Raw genomic sequence first — 20,754 nt, 5'->3', positions numbered from 1 at the left:
ACTCACTCTCTCTTTCCTTTGGACTCTGGTGGAGAGCGGAGCTAGAAATGTGCTCTCCCTTTAATAGATAGATGAATGTAGGCCTTTCTCTTTCTCTTTACCAAATTCTTATTCTCCTTAATAAATGCTTAAAAGTCTAACTCTTGCTAAAGCTTATAATTTATTGGCAACCACTCATTAGATTTTAGACAGTCTAGCTAGAATTTTAGCCCTTAACAGTATATACATATTGTGTAATTTAAGATTCTAAATGTGGATTCTAATGTGTTCCCCCAGTTTGGGGGAAACTGACTAAAAATCACTGATAAAACGAGTTTAGGTTTTTAAGGGTTTATTGGAAAATAGAAAGAAAAAGATTGAGAACAGAATTCTAACAGCCTGGCATTCCTATCTTTCCTCAAATTTCCTGTGAAGTCCTCTGCCGCCACCACCATCAAGTCCGGAAGCCAAAAAAGGCCAGCGCTCTCTGCGCAGGCTCCCTTTCCTCCTTCCTGTCTCCTCCCAGACCATAGGAGGCTCCTCCAGTTGATTGGCTGGTAGACTTGATAGACAGCACCCATGAGCAAGCGTCATTTCCTGACGCCAAGGAAAAGCCACAATGCCTCTGAGGCATTTTCCTCATGGTGGAGCTCTCCACAGCAAGTCTCCAGTAGGTGGCGTCATTCCAATCATTACAATATATATAATATCAATAAATATAAAGAGAACAAATGCAAATAAATACACTGAAGTTAAGGGTAGGGGTCATTTGCATTTGGTGGGTGCTAGAAAGGCTTTGTGTAGAAAGAAGATAGTTCTTCAGCTGTGTCTTTTTTTTTTTTTTTTGGTGGGACTATGAGGGTTAAGTGATTTGCTCAGGGTTACACAACTAGTAAGTGTCAAGTGTCTGAGACCAGATTTGAACTCAGGTCCTCCTGAATCCAGGTCCACTGAGCCACCTAGCTGCCCCCTTCAGCTGTGTCTTAAAGGAAAAAATTAATTAAAGATTGAACTAAGGTGGTGATTGTCTGAATAGAGAAACAGGGTCAGATTTGAGGAGTGTTGTAGAGGTAGAAATAGCCATTTTGACGGCTGATCAGTTATGTGAGGTGAGGGAGAATAAGTTATCAGTATGACAGATGATGAAAGTAGGAAGCTAGAAGACTGTGCCTTTGATAGAAACAGTGGAATTTGGAAGAAAAAGGTTTATGGGGAAAGGAAATGAGTCCTGTTGTAGTCATGTTGAGTTTAAGATGTTTCCAGGACATCCAGTTTGAAATGACTAATAGGCAATTGGTGGTGTGGGGCTGAGGTTCATGGAAGTGATTGGGACTAGTGACCAGAGTGGGGGGGTCTGTAAAGAGCAGGGCTTAGGACAAAGTCTAGGAGGATACGCACAGTGAGGACACATGATATGGATGTTGAACAGCAAAGGAGACTAAAAAGGAATAGTCATACAGGTAAAGAGAAAGAATGCTGTCATCAAAATCCAGAGAAGAGAGTGTATCCAGGAGGAGAGGGTGGTCAACAGTGACAGATATGGCAGAGAGGTCAAGAAGAAAGATAGAACTGAGAAAAGTTTATCATATTTGGCAGCAAATAGTTCATTGTAATTTTGGAGAAAGTTGTTTCAGTTGAGTGATAAGGTTAGAAGATAGATTGCAAAGGGTTGAGGGGTGAATGAGAGGGAGAGGAGAAGTGAGGCAATGAGAGTGGACTGCTTTTCCTAGGAGTTTGACAGCAAGAAAGATATGTATGATGATGACTTAAGGGATTGGGCACAATCTAGTGAAGATTTTTGAAGACGGGCATGTTTAAAGGTAGCAAGAAAGAAACTAGTAGACAGAAATGATAAAGATTGGGGGGGTGATTAGGGATGCAATAGGTTGGAAAAGATGGATGGGATCAAGTGCACAAGAAGAGGGGCTAGCTTTGGCAGGAAGGGTCACTTCGTTATTAGAGACTGGGGAAAAGGGGTTTTGAGAAGACAAGAAGACAAACAGACAAGAGAGAGCACATTGTGTGAACAGCCTCAGTTTTCTCTGTAAAGAGAAAAGTAAGTGCTTTAAGTTAAGGTCCTGATCTAAAAGAGTAATGGTGAGGAAAGGTGTGATAAGCTTGAGGAGAGAAGAGATAATTTATCCAAGTTTCACATTACGGTCATCTTTTTTTTGTTTGTTTGTTTGTTTGTTTGTTTTGTCGTTACCTATGTTTTCATTATTATAGGGACTTCCCAGCATATAAATTTCCTTTTCCAGCACAGATCAGCAACTCTTAATTTATAGTCTTAGAGAGTTACTGGGCACCCTGAGGCTAAGGGACTTATGCCAATTACACAGCTACTCTCTGTCAGCTGCATAGCTTAAACCTGGTCTTGCTGATTTCAGAGCTAGCTCTCTATGCACTGCCTCTCACCATCAATTAATTAATCACCAACAGTTAATTAAGCACTTACTGTTAGGCCTTCCCAAAATTCACTTTCACACTTTGACTAGTTCATACATTTTCAATAATAACCTATTTTTAGGATAAAATACAAATTTCTCAAAGGCTACCTTTCAAGGTCCTTTATAGACTTAGTTTCTCTATTTTGTATTATCTTCCACAATTCCACAGGCCATTCTATTTAATGTATCCTAAATAGGTCCTATCGATTCTTGCTCCTGTGTCTTTGCATGCACTGTTTTCCTTTGCATGCGCTGTTGCCTTCTCTCTTCTTCGTCACTTATTAAATTCTAACCTTCAAAGCCTAGTTCTAGTCTCACTTCCTCTATAAAGCCTGGTCATTACACATTGAACTTTTCTTCATCTTAATCTCTTCTATAATGGCATTTAACATTTATTTTGATAACCATTCACCATCATGACTTCTGACATATATTTGTTTATATATAATTTTTATATTTGTGATCAAGGACCAAATATGAAAACAGAATTCGTTATCTTTCTGCTTATTCTCTCCCTACTCCTACCCTCATCTTTGCGATAGAGGGCAACGCCACCCTCCTAGAATAAGTAGTAATTTGCTGTATTTAAAGTTGGGTTTGGGGTTAGGATGCACTAATAATAAGAATGGTCGCAGAGTGCCTAGAAGATAGAATAAACTAATACTGAATGTCCTGGTAGCAGCTCTTGGGGGGGTTATGATTAGGAAGAAATGGAGGAAAATAGTAACCGCCTGCTCACATATTTGTACAATTTAAGCCACTCGCTTTGTGTACATGTTGGGCCTGGTGCCTTGGTACTTTGTACATACAGGATTTCTTATGTATTTGCTCAACTAAGTTGATTGTATTTCCTCTGTTCTATCATTTCTCATATCTTGCTCAGTTCTTTCCTATGCTTTCCCCAGATTGCTTCAGAATATCCCCCCCAGCGCATGATAGGCTTTCTTTCTTTTTCATGTTGTTGTTTGTTAATCTCAGTAATTCTGTCCTACTCAGGCTAACCATCTAATCCCTCTCACTCTTATTTTATGATTAACTACCTCTTTTCTTGATAACTGGCTTAATACAAGGTAAATTTGGAAATCAAACCTTTCAAAAGTCAGTTATAATTTCTAGGTTGAAATAATAAAGTGATGGTTTTAATTTTTTTGTTTTCCTTTTTCAAAACATTTTTGTTATGGTAATATTATTTTTTCAAATGCTCAGTTTTCTCTGTGTGGGATAAAATTTCTTCTCATTATTAGCCTTGAAATTTGAAGGGTGTTTTTTTTTTTAATTTTCATGAACCAAGTGTATTTAAAGACACGAGCTTCTATCTGTCTTTTTCCCTTGATGGATTACAACTAGTATTTAATTTGAATCATTCAGAACAGATCTGAATATACATTTTAACTTGTACTATTAAACATTTATCTTCATGGTAATATACTGTTAAATCATGCAAAACCTAATATAGCAAGAAAGCAATGAATCAAATTCACTGAATTAAAGAAAAATACAGCACTTAAAGAGACATGCAAGATTTTTAAGATTCTTCCAACTTAAACTTTGATTTACTTATAATGACTAAATCTTCTGAGGAAAATCCTCTTAATCCAAGTAGCATATTATTGTTCTTCAATATAGCTTCCCATTTATGCCTGACATATAAAGAAGTCCTGTCACTTAGTAGTAACAACTCACCTCTCTGGAGGTTGGCCATCTCACCTATCTAGAATAAAGTTAAGGAAAAATTAGGAAGGAAGCCAAAAAGACCTTTGAATCACCAAAATAGGTGTCACAAAGAGCATATTGACTCTTCTTATTCACTTAATTTTAATAAACTTTATTATCTGGTTTAAAAATAGTGAGGGAGATACAACAGACATAAGAACTCAAGAAGATTAGTGGTCTGGGGCAGAGCTTCTTAAACTGAATGTGGGGGGTCAAGAAAAGTAAAGTAAAAGGTTTATGTATATCTATTTTATATGCCTATAATACCCTGGGTCACGTAAAAATTTCTCAGGCAAAAAGGGGTCATGAGTAGAAAAATTTTAAGAAGTCCTGGTCTAGGGCCATTTTCTATGAGGGTAACTCTCCAAAATACCTTAATAAGCCCTAAGGGCACCACTATGTTGCATACAGTATAGATCAAAAATTGATATTCATGAGGCTATATAGACTGTAAGCTTGAGGACAGGGGTCTGGTTTTTTTTTTTTTCAATTTTGTATCCCCAATCCCTGGCACTTATTAGATGCTTAATAAATCCCTTTTCAGTGAATAAATGAATGTGTGATTTATTTTTGTTAGAGATAATTAAAATTAAAGATGTTATTATTTAAAGTGGATTAACTGTTAGTCAAGAGAACTCTGCCATCCAGAATGATGCTGTGGTCCAAGGATTCTTGGCAGTCATAGTCTGGCTTTAGGCTTAGCTATTCCTACAGAAGCTCTTCCCTAGAAAAGGCTGGTTTATAGGAATGCTTTATCATCACAATAGATCATTTTGATTAAACCAAAGCCACTCTTTGTTTCTCTTCTACTCAGAGTCCTGCATAAAATTACATTTACTAAATAGAAAACAAATGAGTCGGGAAGTATAATTTTCTAAGGGAATAATATAACCAGTATAAGGTGTGGGCTTTGAAAATTATGTATACTTCTTCAAATTTATGGCTTGTTTAGTTAATGCATAAAGTTACTAGGCATTAGGAATTTCTTTTGGGGAAAATGGTAGTCAGATAAATGGGGCAAATAGGAAGTAATTGAAGTGGCCTGAGTTAATTCTGGTTTACAGACCCTAGCCTTTTTCTTTTCTCCCCTTCCTCATTAAGTAAGTAGGTGAATTCTCTTAGTATATAAGTTATTTTCCAGGAATGAATTAGGAAATTTGAACGGCCACATTAAAGGCTTTCAGCTCACTAGGGTATCTTACTGATTAGCAAATTACTACATAAATGAACTAAATGATACCCTTGTGTTCTGAAAAGGTTAATGCAACTTCCTAAAGTGTCCAGCTTAGAGCATGGAGCAGCTTATGAACTGGGATAACTAAGTGCAATTCTTACTAAGTGACATTATGTATATAGCTGTCCATTAAGCACTCACCAGAGCCTATATTTTCTTTACACAGTGTGTTCCAAAAGTCTTAGTGCAGTTTAAAGCCTCCAGAGTGGGAATTAGTCCCTGAGCCACTACAGACCTCAACTACCAGTAGAAGCCTGAGATGCCAAGCTGCAGGGTCACAGCAGAAAGAATGCTAGATCTAGACTCAGAGACTTGGAGTTTGAATCCTGCTTCTACAACTTGGGGGTGAACTTTGGCAAGTCCCTTCTTACTCTGTGCCTGCTTTTTTTTAATGATGGGGTTGAATTAGATAACATCTAAAGTTCTTTTCAGGCCTAAACAGTAGAATGTATCTAATTTTGCATTTTTAGGGTCAAAGATTTAGAGATTGAAAGGACCTTAAAGGTAATCCCCATGTTTTTACAGATGAAAAAATAAAGAAAGGAAATGACTTGCCCGGTGTCACATAAGATTCGTAAGCAACAAACCCAGAATTGAATCCAGGATGTTTGAGTCCATGTCTTGCTCCTTTCCACAATACCATGCTTTCTCTTTCAAACCTTAACTTCAATCCCTTACTTAAAACTAGGTAGACCAACCTAAGGGCAGTGAGATGATACAGTGGATAGAGCTCCAGGCTTGGAGTCAGGAATATCTGAGTTCAAATCTGGCCTCAGATACATACTACCTACTTATTAACTGTGTGTGGCCTTGGGCAAGTCACTTAACCCCTAATTGCTTCAGTTGCTCATATGTAAAATGGAGGCACAGTAGAGAAGGAAATGGCAAACAGTTTTAGTATCTTTGCCAAGAAAACCCCATGAACCAAAGTCCATGGGGTCACATAGAGTCAGATGAGACTGAATGACTGAATAACAAGAAGACAAACCTCGATGTCAAAGCTGAGATTCAAACTCTAGTTCCATGGCTTCAAAGTTCAGTGACAAAGTTCAGAATTCTTTTCACTGAAACATACTGCTTCCCTTGGAAGAAGTGGACCTGGTCCTGTCCCTGCCACTTATTACTTAGGTGATCTTAAGCAAGTCACCTAAACTCCCTGGGCCTCAGTCTCCCTATCTTTACACCGAGGAGGTTGGACCAGAATAGACTTCAAGGTCATTTACAGCTGTACGTCTGTGATCCTATGATTCCTAAGTAAAGACTCTTGCTACTTTACACAGAGTTTTGAATAATTTTGTTTTTGATATGGGTAGGTTGATAGAATAGTTTCTGTTCCCATTATAATTTCGGTAGTACTGTGCCTGATTTAAATTGTGTATTGCTGCTAAAATGCTTCGAGATTTCACCATATCTTTTTATAAACTCTAAAACTTGTAATATCTTTCTTTTCTTAGGATATGAACGAGTCTGCCAAACAAGAAGATATTTTGGAATCTACAACAGATGCTGCAGAATGGAATCTAGAAGTGGAACGTGTACTACCACAACTGAAAGTCACGATTCGGACTGATAATAAGGTATGGAGAGACAGAAGATGCATGATGGTGGAGCTAGCTGCTGTCAAGTACTACTATGATAGTGTCCCTGCCTACCCCCCAAAATGAGCCAAACAAATGTCTAGGTAAAAGAGCCAAAGGCACCTTCTTCCCCTTTCCTTCTTTCTCTCTTTTCCTTCCTTCCTCCCTTCCTTCCTCTCTCCCCAATCGTTTTTCTCTTTCATTGTCTTTATCTTTTTCTTCCTTTTTTTTCTCTTTTGCTCCATTGTATATGCAAAGCAGAATGTCACTAGATTTGTTATAGAGTTCCAAACTGGTTGAAAAAAATGTTCTTTTAAAGATAACGCCTCAGTGTTATCCTGGAAATGGGTCTTCAAATCAATTTCATTTTAAAGTTGACCAAACTGGTTCCCATTAGAACTACAGACTTTCCTAGGATTCCCAAAGGTTTCCTTAGTTTTATTCTTCCCCTATGAACCAGCTTGGTTTAGGAAAGAAGGAGCACATTTTTTTAATAGTCATCTAATGATTATATAAGATGACTCATATCTGCTTATGCAAGGGGTGTTCTCCTATATGTCAATATATGTCAATGTGAATTTCTTTTTCCTCTTGCTATATCATGCTGGATTAATTTATTTTATTGAAAATCCATTTAGAGTTACTCTTCCAGGAGAATTCTTGACCAAGGCTTTGATTATATTAAAAGAAATGTATTTCTTAAATTAAAAGCCAATTTGTTATGATACCAGGTAGTATGATATAGTAAAATGTTAATAGGTGTTAGTATGTTAGTAAATTAATAATAATAATAATATAATAAGGAACAATTTTTTAATTTTACAAACTCTCAAATTTAAAGATAGCTTTCATTACTGAAATATGAATATTTAAAACATAACCTATATATGTATATTAAAGACTTATTTATATTTTGGTGTTTCCACCGAACATTCTACATAATACAACTAATAATATATAATAGAAATCACATTTAGAAAGTTAAACAGGTTAAATCCAGTAGCAACAAATTTTATGACCAAAAAATGTTTCTGTATAACAAAGGAAATTCTAGACCCATATTAATACCTCCTTATAATCCAATATGACAGAATCACAATATTTTTTAAATTTGCATAATAAGATTTGACCTGAATGTGATCTTGTAGCAGCTTATCCACATTGTAGGCTTAGGACCTAGCAGGAAATAAGTAACTTCATAATGCTAGCTTTTGTAAACCCAGTCTTTAAAAGGGATTAGCCAAAACTTTCTAGGTAAAAAAATGAGACATGAAGTAGATATGCTACTTCAGGGCCAACGTCTGGGACTTTGATGTTGATCAAGTTGAGGAACAATGGTCTTACACTGAAGGCTTGCCAGGAGTTGCCTGATGGACTGGCTTTTATCTGCATAGTTCTTCTATCCCTTTCAGGCACCTTGTAAATTTTTGGCCCAAGTTTTTGTAATATATTTTAAAACTATGTTCTGTTTGGCTAAATGTTGAAATGTTCAAAGAAGGAAAAAGGATTTGATGCCTTCAAGGAGCATCTGGCAGTAGTTGGTTATAAAATGATGAAACCATAGGAGGTGGGTGCTGAATGAGTCAGAGCTACAAAGCAGAAATAAAAGTACATAATGTAGTTTTATTTGGGGGAAGGTTTTCGATAGCTTTGAGGCAAACCACATGAAAATGATACGGTGGCAAAATGTTGGGTTTATAATCAGTGGACCAGGGTTTACACCACTTATTCCCTATGTGACTTTGGATGTGGTAACTTAACCCTGCCCTAGGCTTCTGTTTCTTTGTTCCTTCATCCTTGATGTGTGGCAGTTGGACTAGATTTTTTTCTAAGGTCCTTTCTAACAACTTTAAATGCTATGGTCCTGTTAGCTCTTAGTGTGTTGTAATAAAGAGAGAAATTAGAAACCATTTTATCTGCTCAGTAAGAAACAGTATTAATGATTTCTTGTTAATAAGACATAAGGACATTCTAGATAAAGAATTTGAAAATGTGAGTTGTGTAGGTGATCAGTAGCTTTGTAAATGAAAAATAGATGTTCTCAAAGTATTAAGGAAAGCAAGTTATAAGTAATGAGAGTTGAATAGCAAATTTAGGGACAAAGGTATTTGAATTTTAACTAGGGATTTATATTTCTTTTGGTTCTTGCTATAAAATTGGTCAGGTTAAATTGATGAAAAAAAAAATTAGTGCTATAGGAAGCAGTGTGTGGCTTTCTTTAGCCACAGTGTAAAGTCGTTGAGAAACAAAGACAGAAGTTTGATGTGGCTGTCAAGTTAATAAGAGATGATAAAAGCTGTTAAGGCTTTAAAAAGGGGTTTCAGTACATTAAAATATTTGCAGATCAAGCTCACAAAACATGCAAATATACTTGTAAAGACTCAATTATGAAGTGTTCCAAAGGAAATAAAGAACAACAATTTAAGCTGTTAATTCTTCTTCAAACTGGAAGAATATTTAGTGCTTGTAGCTTGGCAAAGTGACAATTTTGTTGTTGTTCAGTCATGTCCAACTCTTTATGATCCCATGGACATCTGTTCATGGGGTTTTCTTGCAAAGATACTGTAGTGGTTTACCATTTCCTTTTCCTAAAGTGACAATATGATCAAAGTTAACAAGCAATTTTAATGCTCTACCAATCAAACTTCAAAGAGAGAAATTGCAGAAATTGATAAAATAATAATAAAATCCATTTGTAGAATGTTCAGACCTCAAAATGTTCTAAAGTAGCAGTCATCAAATCTATATGGTATTGGTTATAAAAAATAGAAAAGTAGATCTTTGGAAAAGGAGGAATTGAACAAGGGAGAATTAGAAATAGTGGAATTCTGTCACAAAGTGTTTGATAAACCTGAAACCATAAATTATTTGGGAAAGAACTCCTTATTTGATAAGAACTTCTGGGAAAATTGAAAAGCACAATATTGCAAAATTGCAGACAAGCAAGACTCAAAAGAAGAGATGAGAAGTCACAATATTTCCTTTCCCCTACCCCCTACTTGTGCTGTCTGTCTGTCTGTATGTGTGTGTGTGTGTGTGTGTGTGTGTGTGTATATATCACACATGAATGTGCATACACATTACTTTGCAGACATGAGAGGATGATGGGTGTGGAACATTGCATATATTTTTATATTTTTTTTTTGATGTGTTGATTGGTTTTACTGCATTTTTTTCTCTTCTCTCACTTTTTCTTTCTCTTTTCCCTTTAAAAAATTCTTTATTATGGGAGATAGTACAGGAAAAAATGTAGATGATGTAAAAACAAAAGATATTAAAATGTACTTAGGAGATTAAAAGTATAAATGCCCACAAATAATTGTTTTTTAAAAAAATCTCAATCAGTATGGAGCATTTTACAATCATTCAACAAGCATTTATTAAGTGTCTACTAGGTACTTGACACTAGGAATGAAAAGGCAAAGAATAACATATTTGCTACTCTCAAAGAGCTTTCATTCTATCAGAGGAGACAAGAACATATAAGCATATAGAGTATAAATTAAAAAATAAATACAAATAAATTCAAGGTAGGTAGAAAGGTGCATAGCAACTGGGAGAATCAGCAAAGGCTTTATATAGAGTTGTTTCTTTGGCTGAATTTTGAAGAAAAGGAAGAATACTGTGAGGCAGAAGTATAGAGGGAGAGTATTTGAGAAATAGGCACAATGAGAGAAAGAGAAATGGGCAAAGTATAGAGCCTAGATTAACACTTATGATTAAAGGTCATAATATGGATGAGATGAGCCAACAAAGGAGTGTTCAGACAGATAGAAGAACCAGGAGAGAATATAACCAGGAGGGGAGAGTGGTCAACAATGTCAGAGTAGAGGTCAAGAAAAATAAGGTTTGTGAAAAGATGATCAGATTTGACAATTAATCAGATTTTGGCAATTGATGTTATTGGAGAGAATTGTTTCAGTTGAGTGATGAGGTCACAAGCTACATTGGGAAGGGTTAAGTGAGAAGTGAGTGAGAGAGAGAGGAAGTGGAAGCAATGAAAGTAGTTGGGTTTTTCTAGGAGTTTGGCTGACAAAGAAAAAACAAATACAGGATAGAGTCAAGCGAACTTTTTTGTTTTTTAAGATGGGGAGATGTGATTGTGTTTAAAGGCATTAAAGACACCAGAGGAAGATAGCAGCTTTGAAAGTGCAGAGAACTTAGGCTGAGGTGTGGGATACTTATTGGGACCACATGAGAATAGGGCAGGATGGTGCCACTGGGTTAGGATTCTGCCCACATGGGTATCAGATACAGACAACCTGGAGCCTTGGTTTGAGGAACTATGGAAGCATCACTACTTGGTGCCACCCACTGAATATTCAATGGGACCCTTCAGAGACTGACATTAGAAGGTAGAAGCATGATGAAGGGGAAAGGATCTGAAGTAACAGAGAAAATTTGACCAATGCCAAGAGTTTGAAGCCTAGAAGACTGTCAGAAGAGGAAGAGAAGGAAAAGGACAATTCTGTATTTGGAGCTAAAAAGGAAAGGCAAATTTGAAGTTCTGAAGAGAGGCAGGAGCTCTAGATTGTTTGAAAAGGAAGCAGATACTTGTCATCCAAGGAATGATGAAATGGTAAGAGCTATCATGTGAGAGACCAACCTTTAAGGGTCAGAAGAGTAGAAAGGTAGTGGCTGGTGACTCTATTGGATGAGGGGCAGCAAGACAGATATTTGTAGATCTGTTAACAAGGGTGGTTTGCCACATTCCCAGGGCACGTAACAAGACATAGCAGAGAATCTCTCAAGCCTTGGGAAAAAAATAAAAAAGACTGTTACCTATTTGTGGTGATTCACATGGGCATTCACATCCTCAAGGAACTTAGCAAATATTATAAAATATTACAAAGTCACTTTCTGGCCAGCATCCATCCCTATTTCTTCTACACAGGAACTTTGGACTCCATCCCTGGAAGCACTCTGGGCCCATAGGTGCCCTTTCACTCTATCTTGTCTGCATCTAGGTCTCTTCTTCACTTACAGGCTAGGAACTCCAAATCTCCTTCTTAGTGTTCTCTCCCCAACCCTTTCCCTTCAGCTCCTCCCGCCTTTCCACCTCCCGTTATGTGTCCTTTTACCATCTGAATGTAAGTTCCTTGGGGACTCCCTTGTTTACTTCTTATTGTATTGCCAGTGCCCAGAACACTGCCTAAAACATAACAGGAATTTGATAAAGACTCTAACTACCCAGCCATCCATCTAAATCTTGGACAGAAATAATGGAAGACCATCGGGGACTTCAAGCCAAGATGACTGCCTTGAATGGCAAGAGACGGTCCAAATCCCACATACCTATTCTAGCAAAACCTAAATATGACAATATTCAAAAAACTCAATAAGACACTATAGTGACTGACTTTTCCACCCAAGAACTGCACAAAAAATCAGGGAGAAGCCCATGAATTATTGTTTATAGTAAGAAGGCTTTCCAGCAAAGCCAGTGCCAGCAAAGGCAAATTTAATTAGCTAGCATCCTTCTGGAGCAACCAGAGATGAGATAGAGATTTTAAGCCTACATGATTATCTAGAGACAGCAAGAGCAGTGGGCTTCCCTGAGAATGCCCAGAGTGGTCAGAAGTCCACAGCATGGACCTTAGAAGCCCCTGGGAACAGCAGCACTGGTGTTTGTTTGGCAGCACTTAGAATGGGACACTTGAAAGCTCTGCACTTAGGCAGCAGAGTGGGCCCTGAAGCTCTATGGGGGGCTAACTCTGTGAGGTGGAGGTCAGCTCAGGAATGTAAGTGACTCTGGTGGAGACCAAGCAGGGACAAGCATCTCACCAAAAGCACACGTAGGCCTCCTCCTGGCATAAAATCCCAGTTTGAGAACTAAGGCCAGAGAGATAGTCAACCAAATAAGATACCAAATGCTAGAAAGAATATTATAGATTCAGAGATGCCAAAAAATCCAAACCAGAAGGAAGGAGTAATACTGTAACAACTTCAAGCAGAGGCTGTAAGGAAAAAATGGATTTTACTTAAGGCTTACATGAATACCTGGATGAAATGAAGAAATTTAAAAAATGAAATAAAACTTCTGTATGAAAGAATTAGAAGGTAAATAAATAGATCAGAAGAGAATATAGTAAACCTTACATATTTCCTGAAAATACAATCAAACAAAATTTGGTGCAACCATGACACAGCAAGTAATATTAGAACAAAATCAAGATTTTTTTTTTAAATAGAAGAAAATATTTGATATCCGATCCTAGAGCTGATAGGGAAGCCCTGGAGTTTATTGAGAAGGGAGGTGACATGGTAAAAGCTGTGCTTTTGGAAAATCGTTTTAGCAGCTAGAGTGGAGGATGATCTGGAATGGAGAGAGACTTGAGTCAGGCCAACCACCCAGCAAACTAGTGCAGTAGTCCAGGCATGAGGAAAGGAGGGCCGGTAACATGGGGAATGCATTGTTAGAGGATAGAAGGGGGTATGTTGGAAAGAATTGTAAATGTATCTAATCATATTATTATCTAATTCACATATCTTCAGGAAGAATAGTGTAACAGATTTTGCCAGCTGATATCCTAGCTACTTGTTGTTGGATCATTTCAATCATGTCTGACTCTTCATGACCCCATTTGGGTTTTTCTTGGCAAAGACACTGGAGTGGTTTGCCATTTCTTTTTCTAGCTCATTTTACAGATGAGAAAACTGAAGCAAACAGGTTTAAGTAACATGCCCAGGGTCATATAGCTACTAATTGTCTGAGATCAAATTTGAACTCAGGTCTTTCTGACTTCAGGTGCAGCATTCTATCCACATAGCCATCTAACTGCCCATGTCTGCAGCTGCTGTCAAAGAAAGAAATGAGTATAGTGGAGTCCTGTAGCTACTATAATGCATTTTAATCAACCAACCAAGGAAACATTTCAAACAATATTTAATAAACAAATACTTCCAAACTTAACTTTAGCAAAAACATTCATCGGGTAAGAATATGGTTTTAATAATTACAAAGAGAATAGCACTTACCATTCATCTGTAGTGTGAGTGAAAGAATTCTATCACCAAATGTAGGAAAGAGAGAACATCTGGTGATAGGATTCCTTTGAAAATAGTTCTGTTTCCTGTACCTTTATTATATCCAGGCACAGACACCAGTGGCAACACCCCCTTCTTTTACACTGCCCTGAGTTCAGGGTCGTGATGGTGTTTTTTTTTTTTTTTCAGTTGTGTCCAACTCTTTATGATTCCATTTGAGGTTTTCTTGGCAGAGATACTGGAGTGGTTTGCCATTTCCTTCTCCAGCTCATTTTACAGATGAGGAAACTGAGACCAACAGGGTAAAGTGGCTTCCCCAGGGTCACACAGCTATGAAGTGTCTGAGGCCAGATTTGAATTCAGAAAGATGAGTCTTTCCGACTCCAGGTGAAGTGCCCTGTCCACTGTGCCATCTACCTAGCCCTCACTGCCCTAAGTATTCTCTCAAGGAAACATCAATCTTAAATGACCTGTTCGTTGCAGTACATTATCACCCCACTTATTAGTGCTCAAGCAAATATTATATCTAGCAGCAATATATAATCTAGGAAGGTAACTTACTTCAAAAAATCATCATTCTTAAGCATTTATTAAGAATTTACTATGTGTCAGGTATCACATGTGCTAAGCTCTAGAGATGCAAAGAAAGGCAAAACTGGTATATACTAAGGATATTAACTAGGTCTCTCTCAACATTCAGTAGATACATATACCCTTGTTTTTAGGAAGAATTAGACAGTTTGAAAACTTTGTCCTTACCATACATAATAGAACAGATTTATTTTAAGTAACAAAATTCAAGGTTTAGGCAAAAGAGCCATATTGTTAAGGTAAAAAAAAAATCTGTTCTTTGCTGTTTCTATTTACTATTTCTTGAAGTACATCCTCACTTTTTAGTTTGCATTTTGGTAGTAAAAATATAATGACCCAAAGTTATTAGATAATCACCAGTCTTTAAGAATTCTCATTTGCAGGCAATTTGGCCTAAATCAATTATTTCCAATTGATATCAAAAGCATTTTCTTTCTGAACATTTCAGATTGAGCAAATGCAGCTAGAGGATCAAGTTTTATATTTTGCAGATTGGTTAAAAAAGTCCCATAATAAAGCTAGACATCTTCCATTAAACTTGATATAGTAAAATAGAATTATACACTAGACCATTTGGAAGGTGCTAATGAATACAAATTATCTGTATTTTTCACATTCCAAATATATGAATTTTATGTGAAAACATTTTTAAGTCTTTTTTTAGGCAATTATCTTCTCAAGTACTCCTTTTCCTCTTTGAATTTAAGGAGTTATGCTTAGATACTACCTCAGGTTCCACTCTTGTTGAATTCTTAGCTAAAACAAAAACTTATTTAGACTAAAATGTCAATCTCTTACAATACACATAACAGCTGAAGCAATTGACAGTTATAGCTTTGTCCTTAAGCATATGCATGTGTGCATGCTCACACACACACATGTACATACAAATGGATTAAATTCTCTTTAGGATCAACATATCTCATTCTTCACATTAAAATTTGTTTTTAAGTATCATAGAGATGGGGAAGACAAGTAATAAAGGACAGTAGTTATAGAACTCCTTTATGGATTTCTTTTAAATGGCCTTGGATCAGTTATAAATCATTTTCATCTTAAATTGGCACCTAACCAAACACTTTGCCTTTTTGGTCTGATAGCAGAAAGTTAAAATTTGTTCATTGCTTTGCTTGCCAACAACAAAATACAGAAAGGTAAAGTTCCTGTTCATTTCTTCTCTGCATTTTACAGTGTCCAGGCCTTGACAATATGCAGCCTAATAATGGTATTTTAGCTGCATAAAGACTCTCCATTTTGTGGATCATCCATAGTTTTAATCCTGATAATCCTGGAAAGCAGAGTGGCAGAAACTAAGCTCCTGTTGCTTAACACATTCATATCATCACCTTTTGCTACAACCAGTACTCATAGAATTAAACCTTATTTTAATGTTAGTTTAACGTTTATTTTAAATTTTTCAGTTCCAAATTCTCTCCTTCTCTCCAGCCCTTCCCCCATCCATTAAGTAGGCAAGCACTATGATATCCATTATAGATGTGAAGTCATACAAAACGTATTTCCATATTAGCCATGTTGAAAAAAAGAGCAAGAAAAATAAGTGAAAAAATATGCTTCAGTTTGTACTACGTCAGTTCTCTCTGGAGGTGGATAGCATTTTTTTTTATCATGAGTTCTTTGGAATTGTCATGGATCATTGTACTGATCAAATTAACAAAGTCTTTCACAGTTGATTATCTTTACAATATTGCTTTTGTTGTATACAGTGTTTTTCTTGTTCTGCTCACTTCGTTTTGCATCAGTTTAAGTGTTTCCAGGTTAATAGTATTTCATCACAAGTATATACCAGACCTTGTTCTTCAGTTGATGGGCATCCCATCACTTTCCAATTCTTTGCCACCATAAAAAGTTGCTATAAATGTTTTTGTACCTATAATCCCTTTTCCTTTTTCTTTGATCTCTTTGGGATACAAACCTAGTAATGGTATTTCTTGGTCAAAGGGTAAGTATAGTTTTATATCCCTTTGGGCATAATTCCAAATTGTTCTCCAGAATGGTTGGAACATTTTGTAACTCCATTAACAGTGTATTAGTGTTCCAGCTTTTCCATATCCCCTTCAGCATTTATCATTTTCCTTTTCTGTCATGCTAGCCAATTTGGTGGTATTTCAAAGTTGTTCAAACTTGCATTTATCTAATCAGTAGTGATTTGGAGCATTTTTTCATATGACTACTGATGGCTTTGATTTCTTCTGAAAACTGCCTGTTCCTATCCTTTGATCATTTATCAATTGGGTAATGGCACTTATTTTTTATAAATTTGACTCAGTTTCTTATATATTTGAGAAACAAAGCCTTTATCAGAGAAACTTGCTGTAAATTTTTTCTAGCCGTATAAAATCATTATTTTGTAGTTTGATTGGTATGACACTGAATAAGTTATTTTATTATTATATTGGCTTATAATATCTTTTCCTAAGAGGATTATTTAAGTATTCTTTTTCCTCTTTTGTTAATCTGTGTATTTTATATTTTTGTAAATAGTCATCCATTTCACTTAGATTGTCAGTTTTAGCAGTGTATGATCATAATAGCAATATATCTTGTAAAATTGCTTTAATTTCATCTTCATTCATAGTGAATTCATCTTCTTTTGATACTGGTAATTTCATTTTCTTACTTTAAAAAATCTAATTAACACTTGATTTTTCTATTTTATTCCCCCCCAATAAAAATAGATTCTAGCTTTATTTATTAATTCAATGGTTTGGGGTTTTTAACTTTCAATTTTATTAATCTCATCTTTGATTTTCAGAATTTCTATTTTTGTATTTAATTGGGGATTTTTAATTTGTTCTTTTTTTAGTTTTTTAGTTGTGCACCCAATTTATTGATCTTTTCTTACTTTTTCTGATGCACACATTTAAAGACATACATTTTCCCCTAAGTTCTGCTTTGGTTGCATCCCACACATTTTGCTATTTTGTCTCGTTGTAATTATTGTCAAAGAAGTTATTGATTATTTCTATAATCTGTTCTTTCATCTACTCATTCTTTAGGATTAGATTATTTATTTTCCAATTAATTTTTAAGCTATGCTTATAAAACTTTATTGAATTTTCCTTCCGAAATATCATATTTCAAGCTGTCTGCTCCTTTGTCAAACAGTAACTGCTAAATCTTCTGTAATTCAGACTGGCTCCATGATATTTGAATTGTTTCTTGTTGTTAGCTGTATTTTCTCCTGCACTTCAGAGAGCTCTCAAATTTGGCTATAATGGGGCAGTTAGGTGGCACAGTGGATAGAGCACCAGCCCTGGATTCAGGAGGACCTGAGTTCAAATCCGGCCGCAGACACTTGACACTAGCTGTGTGACCCTGGGCAAGTCACTTAACCCTCATTGCCCCACCAAAAAAAAAAATGGCTATAATATATCTGGGAGTTTTCCTTCTGGTATTTTTCAATTCCTGTTTTGTTCTCTGATTCTAAAATATCTGGGCAGCTTTATAATTTCTTGAAATGTGATGTCTAGGTTCATGTAATCCAATAATTCTTTGTTTTGTTTTTGTTTTGTTTTTAGTGAGGCAATTGGGGTTAAGTGACTTGCCCAGGGTCACACAGCTAGTAAGTGTCAAGTGTCTGAGGCCGGATTTGAACTCAGGTCCTCCTGAATCCAGGGCCGGTGTTCTATCCACTGCACCACCTAGCTGCCCCTCCAATAATTCTTAAATTATCTCTCCTCAATCTATTTTTCATTTGTTTTTCTAATGAGACATTCTACATTTTCTTCCATTTTCTCCCATTCTTTTGGCTTTGTTTTATTGTTTCTCAGTATTGCATGGAGTCATTACCATCCACTCAACCAATTCTTATTTTTAAGGAATTATTTTTTTAATGAGATTTTGTACCTCATTTTTCATTTGGCCAATTCTGCTTTTTTGAGGAGGTATTTTCTTCAGTATTTTTGTGCCTCTTTTAACATAGAATTTTTAGTTCTCTTTTCATAATTTCTTTGCATTGCTCTTATTTCTTTTCAAAGTTTTTACTCTAAAACTCATATTGATTTTTAGAATTTTTTTGTTCCTTTTTCACCTCTTTCTTTAGCTTTTCCAGGAATTCTTATTGGACTTGCGTCCAATCTGCTTGTTTGCTTTGAAATTTCGCTTATAGATATTTTCACATCTTTCTCTTTTTCTGAATTTGCATCTTGAGCTTCCCTGTGACCATATTAACTTTTTGTGGTCAGGTTCTTTTTGTTGTTGTTTGCTCATTTTTCCACCCTATTTCTTAACTTTGACTCTTCTGTTATAGTTGGACTCTACCCAACTTTTTTATGGAAAAAGAGATCACTATCTTTTTCTCCCTGCTGTTTCAGAGCTAGTTTGGGAGTCTGTAAGTTTTTGATGCATCCAACATGATATAATCTGGGGAAAGGTGTGGTCACTTGTCTCCTGGTCATTATCTAAGTAGAAATCTTTCTATTCTTGCCATGCAAACACTAACACTGTTCTCTCTTTTTTTTTTTTCTTTTTTTTGGTGAGGCAGTTGGGGTTAAGTGACTTGCCCAGGGTCACACAGCTAGTAAGTGTCAAGTGTCTGAGGCTGGATTTGAACCCAGGTCCTCTTGAATCCAAGGCCAGTGCTCTATCCACTGCGCCATCTAGTTGCCCCCATTAGCACTCTTCTCTATCCTGGAACTGCAACCAGGAATGAGGCCCTTGTTTCTTCTCTGCCCTGGAACTATGACCTGGAACTGGGGCTCCTAGTCCCTTGTAACTATACCTGCTCTTCTCTACCCTGGAATTGTGACCGAGAACTGGATAATGAGCAATGGAATTGTCGACCAATACGTAGCCCAGCACAGGAGTCCCCTGTAATCTTTTTTCTGATCAGTATACTTATTCACTCTTGGCAGTGAGAGCTCTTGGTGGTGGTGGTGGTGGTGGTGGTGATGTTGCTGCTGCTGCTGCTTCTAAGGCCCATAACTGCTATCATTGCTACAGTCCTGATCAGCCCCCACTCAATACCATAGAATTCCTAATTCCAACCTCTTAAATTGTTCTGGTCTGGAAGTGTTTCACTCTGAGCTTTTAAAAGTTGGTTATGCTGTTTCAGAATTCGATTTGATGCATTATTTTAAAGTTGTTTGAAGGAGATTCTTGGGGGAGTTCTGCTAGAATGCTTCTCCTACTTCATCATCTTGGCTTTGCCCACCTAACATTGGTTTAAGAGAAACACAATTAGGAAAATAAATCCATTGTCACCAAGATTTTTATTATATATTCCAGAATATATTTTATTATATATTCCAGGAAAGTTTTTTTTTATCATATACCTTTTTTAATTTGCTACATCACCAGCCCTTCCATTAGCAAGTATAATTAAGTTGATCACAGATGATGAAAAAAATGGATTGTTGACTCTAGGAAATGGTCCCATAGTGAACAAAAGCTTGAGGTAAATGGCACCCTGCCCTTTAGCCCTCAAAGACCAATTTGAATATGTTGGAGAAGCCAGATGAAGAGTGTATTACTGATTTCCTCTTTCTTTCTTTTCTTCTTCTTTTTCTTCTTGTTTTTTTGTTTGTTTTTGGTGTGGCAGTGAGGGTTAAGTGACTTGCCCAAGGTCACACAGCTAGTAAGTGTCAAGTGTCAGAGGTTGGATTTGAACTCAGGTCCTCCTGAATCCAGGGCTGGTGATTTATCCACTGTGCCACCTAGCTTCCCCCTACTGATTTCAGCAATCCATCCAGGCACTGGGTTATGGTGAGTCCAATGCTTAGGGTTATAATTGAGTTCCACTGAAGTGCAGTCCTAAGATACTTCCAAACTATGGCTGGATGCCAGTGGGGAGTTCATTATACAAAATAAGTCAACTTTTTCATTTAAAATTGAAAAATTTTGTTTAGACACATCATAAAAACTTCAGTATACCACAATTGAATCTCCTCCTACTTCTAAAACTATTGTATAAAACAGTATGAGTATTTGGTACTGGCTAAGAAATAGAGTGGTGGATCAATGGAATAGGTTAGGCACAGGAGACACAGTAGTAAATGACTATAGTAATCTACTGTTTGATAAACCCAAACACTCCAGCTTCTGGGATAGGAACTCAATATTTGACAAAAACTGCTGGGAAAACTGGAAGATAGTATGGCAGAAACTAGGCATAGACCAATATCTTACACCTTATACTAAAATAAGGTCAAAATGGGTACATGATTTAGACATAAAAGGTGATACCATAGGTAAATTAGGAGAGGAA

The 20,754-nt window shown here is 36.5% G+C and overlaps 1 protein-coding gene across 2 annotated transcripts in view; it reads left to right on the top strand.

Moving 5' to 3' along the window:
- The window catches only part of IFT57 (intraflagellar transport 57), a 91,231-nt gene that overhangs the window by 30,241 nt on the left and 40,236 nt on the right, over positions 1-20,754 (top strand). For both annotated transcript variants that reach the window (XM_043998822.1, XM_043998821.1), the window contains exon 6: positions 6,828-6,950. In XM_043998822.1, the coding sequence (XP_043854757.1) occupies positions 6,828-6,950 (123 nt within the window). The remainder of the gene's footprint in view (positions 1-6,827; positions 6,951-20,754) is intronic.

This window comes from Dromiciops gliroides, chromosome 3, assembly GCF_019393635.1.
Source record: "Dromiciops gliroides isolate mDroGli1 chromosome 3, mDroGli1.pri, whole genome shotgun sequence".
NCBI lineage: Eukaryota > Metazoa > Chordata > Mammalia > Microbiotheria > Microbiotheriidae > Dromiciops > Dromiciops gliroides.
Note: the sequence above shows the minus strand (reverse complement) of the source record. Positions and strands in the feature narration are given on the sequence as shown.